Here is an 11,492-nt window from a genome sequence, read left to right on the forward strand (position 1 = left end):
ATATAGGTGTAGCTAGCTAGCTAAAATGACTCCAAATTAATGGGGACATTAACACTTAAATGAAAAGGCACCCTCCTCAACCCTAACCCTTATCCCTATAATAATATTCCTTGGGATCTGAAAAACTCCTTGATCTGCTGCTTCATTCATAGGGGCATATGGAATTTTAGATCCCTAGAGAAAACCTTAGCTTTAAACTTCTCCTTTATCCGGAGTCCGGTATACTCCCTTCGCTTCAAAATATAAAAGTATTCGTGCTTTTTCCGATTATTTTTACCAATATATTATTGGTTTAAAATCCATCGGAACAAAAATGTGCAACGCAAAGTTAACTCATGCCTTGAGATCACAAAGCTAGATAGGGAAAAGCTTAGCTTATTTGCAACTACCAATCTGGCAATCTCAAGAACTTTGTGTACTAGCTACTGTCTACTTGTGCAAAAAGGCACAATTTAACTGAAGTTTATACTCAGAGAACTCATCGAGTACCATTGATTTGACATTTTTCATCATTTGGTCAATCTCACTTTACAAATAATGTTGTTCATCATCAATATATAATTGGCTGACAAGCTACCAATTTTAATGTGGAAATGTAATGATAATTGGATAAAGTCTTGTATGAATCTATGATGGAGACATATTAAATTGGGGTAGATGATGTATTGTCGAGACTGTTTCACACTAATTCATTCATTTATTGTTAGTTACCCTGATCATAATAAATTATACCGTAGTGTGGTAATCTCATACGAGTATATACATTAACCTGTCCTCATGGTATAATCCTTAGTCAGAAATGTGGCATTGCTTTATTTTTAGCTTATAAAATGTACAAGTATAAAATTTAACATATATGGACAATTAAGCTCCAGCCCTTGTCCCATACATATAAGTCAATTACGTGAAAAACACAATTTAGAGGCGGAGGGAGTAGAAACATACCACTACAAGTACACAATCATGTCATAACTTTAAAGCAATGCTTAATTTGTGTGTTAGATTAACAAAACAGCAAATAAGTGCTGAACATCAAAAACTTTGTCAAAGTACAATCATACTAACTGCATTGGCCATCTAAAAACTGAATCATAGATCCTGAGCACTTTAATTAATGTTGCATTGCTAAAACAAAATACAAGTAAATTAAAATTAAAATCATGCATATTTATTTATGAATCTTAAATTATAGAAGTATATACTGTACATACCCAATCAATAAATGTCTAGGCTTTATATTTATCATTATTATCATAAATAACATAAGATTCACTCATTTAATAATCACACCCAAGAAAGATACTACAATACCCAATATAAAAACATACTTGTACTATATTATAAATTGATAATTAATGTCATACTACAGTTTTGGTAGCAGAACAAGAACAGACTTACTGCAAGAAAAGGAGTAAGCAAAAGAAGCAAAATTTAATCAGTACTTTTTAGGTTTAGGTCTGATCATTTCACTAAATTATGTAAAATAACAGAAAGTTAATTTCTCATCCCCACCAAAAAAAAAAAAAAAAAACCCATTAATTGATTAATAATTACAACTTCAAATTAAGATCAGATTTTAGTAAGAAAAAAAAAAAGTAGTAATTAATTTTTAGTAATTAGAAAGCTTTAAGGACAAGTCAACAGAAGAGTTGGAAGTAGTTGTAGTTGATGTTGTGAGAGAAGATAAGGATGATGATGAAGAGGGAGATGGAGAAGGTGATGAAGAATCTGAAATAAATCCCATTTTTAGGTTTAAATCTTCCATTTTGTTGTAGTAATTGTCGATGTTGTTATCATTGTCGTCGCGGTCGAGTTTGATCATGTTTTCTTCTGATTTTCCTGGGAAAAATCCATACTCCATCATTACATTTCCTGATCCACTCCATTTTCTGTGAATTGCTACCACCTGAAATATATTTTGTTCATCATTTTCTCATTATTATTTGACCAATTTATATTAGAAAATAGAGTTAAAAACATACCCAACAATTTTCATCAACAAATTTATAAAACTAAAATTTGAAATTATAAAATATCTGTTATCCTTTATATTTTAACATACTTAGAATTTACAAAATATTATAAACTTTGAGAATTTAATTATAAATTTTATGCTAGCATTTCCTTTACCAAAAAAAAAAAAAAAAAAGGTGGTGATTAAAAATCAACAAATATACTCAGCTCCATAACATTCTTTGAATAATTCTATAAATTACATAAATTAAAAACTGAAAAATTAAATATTGAAATTTCTGTAAATTGGTACTCTTGGTCATATTGTATAAACTTTGATAAATTAGTAATTTATGTTAATGTTTTTTTTTTTTAAAAAAAAAGGTGATGAAAAACAAACAAATTCAATATGAATACCTCACTGCCACTGGTAGTAGTAGGAAGAACAGAAAATCCTCCATTGTTAAATGCCAAGAATTGATTATAATTGTCTCCATTTTTCAGATCAAAGCCACCAAAATGACCATTATACCCTTTTGAAAACCCTATTGTTTCCTCACCAATTACCCTCTTCTTCTGTAACATCAAATCCAAACCAAATTTCAGTTATTAACTATTATTTTAAATACAGATATATAATCATTTATCCACTTATAATAATAATAATCACCCAACAACCCCTAAAAAAATGGGTTTAATTATTTTAAATTAAAAAATCAATGGAACAGTAAAAATAATTATCAGTAAAAAATAATAAGCAAACCTTGAAAGAAGTAAGAAATGAGTGATCAAGTGAAGAAGGGTTTGGCATTGAAGGAAGCTCTGGATAGTAAGGAGCTGAAGCTGACTCAGGAATGCCGACCCGGTGAGTCAACCTCGGGTCAGAAACGGGTTGACCCGGTAAACAGTAACGAATCAACGGTACACCGGAAATCGGGTTATTCGAATGATGAAAAGACGGGCTAACCCGCTGATCAGAACAAGGCGAAGGCAAAGGGGAGGAGTGTTGTTCATCAAGAAGGCGAAGGCGTTCGAGCTCAGCCATTCCAACACCCCTTTGAGGAGTCTTGTTTTTAGGACCATTTTGGGACTTGTTGCCGCTCTTTCGGCCTCGAGATTTGGGGTTCGATACCGACTTAAGGATGGGGTAGTGATGGTTTGTGGGTTGTGGTGGGTTGATGATGGACCATTGGTTGGTGTTGGTGTTTGAGGAGGTTGTGTTTGGGTCATTATTGTTTGAGGTGATGAAATGAAGAGGAGTTGCCATTTTTTAGGGTAGAGAGAGAAAGTGAAGGAGTGGAGTGAAGGTAGAAAAGAAGAAGAAGATGAAGTGTGGTGTGGTGTGGTATAAAAAGGGTGAACCAAATAACATGAATTTCAGTCAGAAAGAAATTTGGTCTTTTGGATGTTGTCCTTTTCATTGCTACTCTTTTTTTTGTTTTTGTTTTTTTGATGTGAGTAAGGAAATGCTCAAATGCTAATAACATGAAATATATGGCTAGTGTATAATGATGACCAATGATATACAAAGTATAGAATTTATGTTTAAAAAAAATGATAATTGATAACTATTAAGATGATTCTAATAAATTATATATCCGCATGGGACATGACTACTCGCTCTGTGAATCTGTGTATTTAATCGTATGTACTCTGTATGAGTTATAGTACAAATGAAGGCCAATGTAGTGTATGTTGGTAGTGCAAAAGTCAAATTTTGAAATGGATTATAAGTATGATGTATGTGATTATTATTTTCGGACAAATGTATGTATGAAGTATGTTTGATTTGTATTTGGCTTGTAACACTAAGATAAGAGAACATATATATTTCTCATTATTATTTCTTTAATTAATTTCTCCATCTATCCCTTTTTGTATTTTGTGTAAGTTAAAGTTGTAATCATGATTTTCAGTGGATGATAAATTTGTTCTAAGCAATAATTCTCTAAAATAGATATCCTAGTAGATTTTCCCAAATTAATGTACTTCGGAGTACATAAATAAATTAAACATGAATGTATTCAAAATGTCCACCCTTGACCTAAGTCTTCGGTCTACCAATTGAATAAATCTTCATTTTAATAGCCGTTTCAAATGGCAAGGGATATGTAAAAGAAATTATCCAAGAAATAAAATTTTCTCAAATTTGAAGAAATTTATTCTATGTAACAAGCTAAGCAGATAAGGGTATGATTAGGGGTGACAATTCGAATTAGCAGGTCGGGTTCGGATAAGATTTCGGGTCGGTTTCAGGTTATGCTTAGAAACTATCAAAAATAGTGTAAAACTTAATATTATTATGAAATATGAAACTTGGGTGAAATCGGGTTGAATTCGGGTTGTTTGGATTCGGGTCGAGTCGGGTCGTGTTTCTCTCAGTAACTTCAGGTCGGGTTAGGGATTGTCGGCCCTAGGGTATGATATATCTTTGTTTCAACAAGGATATAATATCTTTGTTGTTTATTAAGTTGGTACAATGTATTAGGACATGATAATTTTGTTTCAAGCATTTTTTACCCTAACTTGTCTAAAATGAGTAATGTGAATAAAACCATTATATCAAACCAACAATCCCTATCAACTTGCACATCATCATCATCAAAATAAAAGTAGAAAACTCAAAACATGCTAATTAGTATGAAACGATGATAATACTTCTATTTGACAAAGGAAGTCATCTTTGGGAAATGACTTTGATACAAATAAGATACACTTCATAACATATACGTAACAAGATATTCTAAATATACAGAGTATAAATTATATTGGCCTAAATTTCACGGTAATTGACTACTACGTATGTATGTATCCATAAAGTTGTAAAGATTATCTGTTTATGGATACAATTGTGTAAAAATAATTCCATTCGCATTAGAGTTAGTTGAATAAACATATATCTCGATCAATAGAAATGCTCAACTCAAGCGAAATTACACAAAAACACAATTCTACATATTAACACCCTTGAACTTATTCATGGATCATAATGTAGACGTTCCTTAGAATCAATTTGGAACTAAGTGGTACTACTAACAAAGATTTGAGATATATAGTTTCATTTGGTGGATCATAGATGAGCTGAGTTAGTTTGCAATAAAATAAAAAGAACTATTAATAAAAAAAAATAAAAAAAAAATCTTGATCAAGGTAATCAGTGAATAATGACTTTAACATTGTGGAACGGATGGAGTATAGAGCATGTTATTTCTAGATTAACACTAAGGTCTGTTGATATTTACTGAATTGAGCTAAACTGAACTGATTGGAGCTGAACTGAACTGGACTAAGCTAAAATGAATAATTTATGAGAGAGTGAAATTAGGAGCTGAACTGAACTGATTGGAACTAAACTGAACAGATTGAAGCTGAACTGAACTGAACTAAACTTAAGTAAATGTGAACAGGCCCTGAGGAGAAAACTCGGATTAATTGTAATGATTAATCGTAAGACATTGTGAAGAGCAATGCAAGTTGATTGGTCATAATTAATACTATTAACTAAAGGGATCAATCGATATGCTAAGTATAGTTATGGTATAAGTTTAGAGCTCAAGCAAAGGAAGCTATTAATATTATTGGCTTATTGCAACTTTCTTAGCATTAATAATGTGTTACAACGTGCATGTATAATCAAGTGAGTTAGAAGAATAAAAAAGATTATACACAATCAAGAAATTAAATGAATCGACCCTCAAAGTTCAATTTCTTCTACGCTTCCCATTGTTTAATTTCAAGGAGGTAAATAAGGATATGATGCTAATTTATCACAAACAAATCACACAATAAGGATATGGTAAAATTAACATGATTAATGCTAAATTATAGTGGAATTGGTTTTTGTCACATTACAATTTCATTTCATGTTGTTATATAATAGATAAGTTAATTAGTGAAGATGGAGATTTTTCAGGCCTTTTTAAACATAAAATTATTATTAAAAAAATATATATATATATGAGAAATTGTATAGGACAAGTAGAAAAAAATAAAGGTGAGAATACTAATAAATAAATAAAAAATAATAAAAAAAAATAATGTGATGATGAAAATGAATTTTATGGTGACCTTACTACTAGAAGCAGTTAAAAGTGGTCCCTAAAAAAAGGGAGAAAGAGGGAGGCGGAAAATGCAGGAGTGGTCGGGACCAAAAGAGGGGTTGGGTGATGGTCGAGTACCAAAACAAGAGGTGGCTCATGGTTAACGCACCTTCTGTCACCCTTCCTTTTTTTGGTAACTTCATCATTACCCTTTCCTTTTTTTTTTCCTTCATTTTCACCTCCTTTTTTTCAAATAAATAAATTAATAAATAAATAAAAAATAATTTGTATTTATCCTACAACACTTCATAGATTAGCTATTATTTTTAATAGAGAAATTAACTCTACGATAATTTGGGTTCGACCTTGTAACCTCAACTCTAGGTTACAACGTGAATCATCAAACAACTACATTACGTGTGATATTCGGATTATAACCTGACAACATGGAAATTGATGATGAAAACATCAATGTAGAACTTAAAACACCAATGCCACCAAGCCAACCCCTAGGTGGCACAATTTAGAACTTAAATTGACATATATTGATTGTATTGTACACAGGTATCAGACAACCAGATCAAAGAGATATATCAACCCTAATCACAAGTTCCCTAATCTATACCCATAGTAGTAGTTATATAAATCATAGTCCATAATAGTAATAAATCATTGTGGGTTGTACGTACTCAAGTAATATATGCTTGATTTATTGATTCTATGGGGTATTTATTACTTAATTCACAAAAGACAAAATTGTATGACAGTCAAATTTTCATTATATACCATGTAACTATACATACATAACATGACTGTATGTTCATAATACTTGAACACTTAAGTACGGAGTAATAAATGTAATACGAAGCTTCTGTTATTACCTGTTATCTTACATTTCAAAATAATAACACATTATCATTGTCAATTTAGCTCATAACTAACAAGGAGTACTCGTAACATTTTACACAATATCGAACTACCTTAATTTATCTTAAATACGTAGTACAATCGATCATGGTCATTATATGGATGCAAGCTACGGAGTACAATATTTGAAAACAAATTCCAAATCACTGAATTTACAAGCAATAATGTGTATGTATAGAAAGATTGAGTAATTAATAAATTGATACGGGTGTGATGAAGGGCAGTACGAGTAGAGATAATAGGCGTATAGGGTTTGGGAGCAGCAGCATGTAATTCAATTGTGGAAAAATGGTATCAAAAAGCTGCCCCATGTGCTTCCTTTTTCTTTTTAACTGGGGTTATGTTAGACCTTGTCCACCCTTCTATTTTACAGTATACCTCTCTTGTTTTAGACCACTATATGAAAATGATGTCCAATTATCTCACCCATCATTATTTTATTTAATTGACCATACAAATAAAAAATTGATTTAATGGTAATCGAGTTGATATTAATTTTATAATGTATGACAAAAAACATGCATTGATCGATAATGTACTAGTGTTTGATTTAAGTCTGTATTTTCACTTAATTATAATGTACTCCCTCTTATCACAAATAATCTTTCTATGTTCTTATTTAAATGTTTCATAAAAATCTCCAGCTCACTTAATTTGAAAATTCTCATTTAACCTATGTATGTAAATTAAAGTGGACCCTATCATGACTCTGCTAACATCTTCTTCTTTCACACAGTCATACCCTCACTCCACCCTAATAAACGCCTCAGTACATTATACATATCTAATAAGTCTGATAGGATGAGGACGGAGGGAGTATATCATATTCATATTAAATAGCTTAATTCTTCAAATAATTTAATATTATTCCTCTCATGACTCTCATCACCAATGTAAATATAAATGTAGGAGTAGATCGATCTTTTCCCAAGTAATGGTGATTTTCTTATCCACCGTTGCTTCCCATACATAAGGCAATGTTTCCATATATAATTTGAAAATAAGAGGTTTCAGTTCCCACCTTAGCTAGAAGCTAGAATTTGCTAGGTTATGATTATTATTATCAACCATCAATGATGTTTGTACCAAAAATAGAAAAGAAAATAAAGCTGAAAAAAGAGTTGCTTTGTACTAGAATTTCATAAATAATATTTATATATTTCATGAATAATATTATTGCTTAATAGTAAAATACGGAGTACTACCATGAGTTGCTTCATCCAAAATTAATAGTCACGTACTCACGTTAGTTTATTGCGCATTTTTATAGAAGTTGTAGTAAACTAAAAGGTGTCTTTGGAAGGCTTTTCTTATAATCAAAAGGGGGAACGAAGTGTTTTTTTTTTTTTTTATAATAAGGAGAATAATTTATATAGTCTCTTTTTGTATCTTTATTTTTGATCTAAAAGAGGTGTCTTCAATTTAGAAGTTTTGTGTGCAACAGTTTAAGGAAACAAAAGATTTACCCTATTGCTTCTAAAAACTTTGTATTTGTTGATTAGAACCTGTTCTCATTAACTGAATAGAGCTGAACTGAACTTATTAGAGCTAAACTGAACTTATTAGAGCTGAAATGAAGTGAAAATAATATAATAAGAACAGGGCCTAGCTCTTTGTCAATGCATGAGTGTCACATTACACGTATTATATTAAGAGTACTCATGCACAAATGCTTTTTTTTTTGGTAAAGCTTATCTTTAAAACAGGATTCTAAGAGATAAGTTAAAGTGACATCTTATGAGTTATGGAACTTATGATACGTACTACACATCATAATACTTGCATACAAGTAAGGTTGTATTTTATTCACCAATATTTCACTTATCTCCATGATTAACACTCGATTATAAATGACAATAATGGTAAATCAACAATTTCAATACTATGTCAAATTTTACAGATAATTACTTAAATTTTTTTTATACAAAAATTAAGAGAGAGATGCTTTTTAATTGTCAAAAAAAAAAAATATCCTCTTTGTTTTTCTGAATTCTAAGGCCTTGTACCGCCACCTATATATCTTACATCTTACATATGTCTAGAATCATCCCTTAAACATCTAAACATCTATTCATCTAATTATTATAAGAAGTCTAAGAACATACAATTGAAATTTAAATTATGAATTTAAATTAATTGTGCAGTACTCTATTCACCTAAATTATGAATTTACTTATCCGAACTTATCCAAACATCTTATTAAAAACTCAATGATCATTGAAGATAACTTGATTTTATGCCACACTGTTAGATCAAAGAATTCTGTGGTCCCCACATACAGAGGGTGGGTCCAAGAATTGGGATACTATGCCAAATTGAAGTACTAGGTTGGATGAGCTACTCCCTACCTAAGAACTGGAGTCATTCGAATAACGGCTGTAAGGGACTTGTGAAAGAGACTATGTGACACGTGTGATGCTACCATTTGGCACGTGTAAACTATTTAGGAGCTGTTTGCTTAAGTTATAAAATTAATAATTTTTAATAATGCAATTTTTTTTTTTTATCCTATCATTTTATGTGCAAACATAGGTGGATTCTCTATTCTGTAAAAGTGGATATTTGCTTATTAGAATTAATGATTGATTGCGATTCCAAACAGAGTCTTAAACTCATAAAATGGGGACCGTTTCTCACGTGTGAAACCCATAGGACATGGATTATGAATGTTGCAATTTAGGTTATTCATGTGAGTGCTATTTTCTTCATGTGTATTCAATCTAATTTTCTACTCAAGGGAGAAATACTACGTATATTTTTGGTTTTAGTTATATGAAGAATCTAACAATCTTTGTTATATAAGCAAATCCAAAGAGATTCAAGGATATACTTGTATATCATTAAAGGGACATGAATAATGTTGCTCGAGATTGAAAATGATTTTTTTTTCCATAGTTTCATTGGTCATCCATGTTCATTTCTCATTCCTCAATTAATATAAAAAACATAAAATGATACAGTTGAAGAAAATGATCGTTAATTCACTTGCAGAATTTATATGGATATCGGCAAATTGAAGGGAGGCGAATCTATGTCACTTGTTTCTCTATAATTTAGCAAGATCAGTATAAAATTTTGTCAAGTATGAAGTATTGCAATAAGATAACGCAACATTTGGTTATAGGGCTTTTTGTGACTTTAGAGTGTTCAAAATCATAGCAACTTCAACTTCCATTTAACCTTGTTTCAAATTCTTTTTCCTCTTTCGCTTAGTTGGCATATCAACACGAGTTATGCATGACAAAAAACGTGTAACACAAAACGCATCACCAGAACAAATCTCGAATGCATCATTTTATACAGAGTGTATCCGAATTATCAGTTTAAATTGCTACAAAACCCTAGCATCTATTTAGCCATATATAAAGTCTTCATAGAATTAAATTAATACAATATATTGTTGTACTAATAAGAGTAGTTAATAAGGGATGCATGAAGATGAGTAGGTGAGATAGAAATAATGTATGTATGTGTTCCCTATTGGATTGTCACAAAATAAGGTAACTGTTAGTTCCAGTGGCGGACCCAGGAATTTCCGACTGGTGAGTCACAATCGATAACCAAATATGTAAAAAAAAAATTTTACCAAAATTCCTAAGAAAAATTATTTACAAAGATCATCCAAATAGAAAATTGACAAGATTACAATACTAACTTATAATTAACAAGCTTAAAATTGACCTAAAATAATAATCACAATAATTAACAAACTAATTTATTTATTTAATTTTTTTTTTTAAGAAACTTAATAATTTTTTTGGGCCCTGGTGAGTCATTTGACCCACCAGGCACAAAGGCAGGTCCGCCGCTGGTTAGTTCCAACTTTACACAATATGTGTCAAAGCACATCTCATTTTTTTAGCAAAAAAAAGCAACAAAATCCCCCTTTACTCCTTCCTTATTAATTTGTCTTCAAACACTTTATATTTATTTGGCAACATAACCAACAGATCCAACCTTCTCCTGCACTTTGTCTTCTTCCTAAATTGTCAAAAGATTTCAGATCTGAACTGAGATATGCTATGCTCCTCATTTCAAAATTACCATTTTACCCTTCTGCAGTAAAACTCTGATTGCAGTCTTTTTTTTTTTTTTTTTTTTAATAAAATTTAATTTTTTTACAAAAAATTGATTTGATAATAAAAGACAGAAAATGGAAATGGGGTCCACAGAAGGGGTTTTTTGTACTGTAGAATTTATGGGGTGGCAGGATCAAAGGGTCAGTAAAAAAGGATGAATCCTGGCCGTTCAAATGCAGTGACAAATCTGTATGCTAAATATTCGATGTCTCAAATAAAATTCTGTAATTTTCTAAGGATTGGAATTTTGAAGTTATTTTTTTATGAAGTACCCCTTTCCATTGGGTCCACTATACTTGAAGCAGTAAAAAACAGTCACTTTCAGAACTCACAAGGGATGTGATCATATGTTGGTTGCATTTTACCTGTAGTTTGATAAATTCTTGTATTGAGTTTTGTAAGTGGGGTGTAGGATTTTGCTGATTTATACCTCACAATTGTTGGTCCGAAATCTCTCCTAAGTCAACCTAGCCCGGATTATCGGACAAGACAC

General features: G+C 31.0%; 1 protein-coding gene across 1 annotated transcript; it reads right to left on the reverse strand.

Annotated features, from left to right (window-relative positions):
* Positions 1–976: 976 nt before the first annotated feature.
* LOC110684276 lies at positions 977–2,569 on the reverse strand. The gene is made up of 2 exons (XM_021860718.1): positions 2,371–2,569; positions 977–1,906 (listed from the first exon to the last, which is right to left on the reverse strand). The coding sequence occupies exons 1-2, from the start codon at positions 2,536–2,538 to the stop codon at positions 1,610–1,612; spliced, it is 465 nt and encodes a 154-aa protein (XP_021716410.1). The 5' UTR covers positions 2,539–2,569; the 3' UTR covers positions 977–1,609.
* Between the last annotated feature and the right edge of the window lie 8,923 nt (positions 2,570–11,492).

Source organism: Chenopodium quinoa, unplaced genomic scaffold (genome assembly GCF_001683475.1).
Source record: "Chenopodium quinoa cultivar QQ74 unplaced genomic scaffold, ASM168347v1, whole genome shotgun sequence".
NCBI lineage: Eukaryota > Viridiplantae > Streptophyta > Magnoliopsida > Caryophyllales > Amaranthaceae > Chenopodium > Chenopodium quinoa.

Excerpts from the sequence above, each read along its gene's own strand:
- LOC110684276 (XM_021860718.1), bottom strand. The coding sequence starts at position 2,538 with ATGTTACAGAAGAAGAGGGTAATTGGTGAGGAAACAATAGGGTTTTCA. Across the intron at positions 1,907-2,370 it reads CTACTACCAGTGGCAGTGAG|GTGGTAGCAATTCACAGAAA; the intron begins GTATTCATATTG and ends AATATATTTCAG.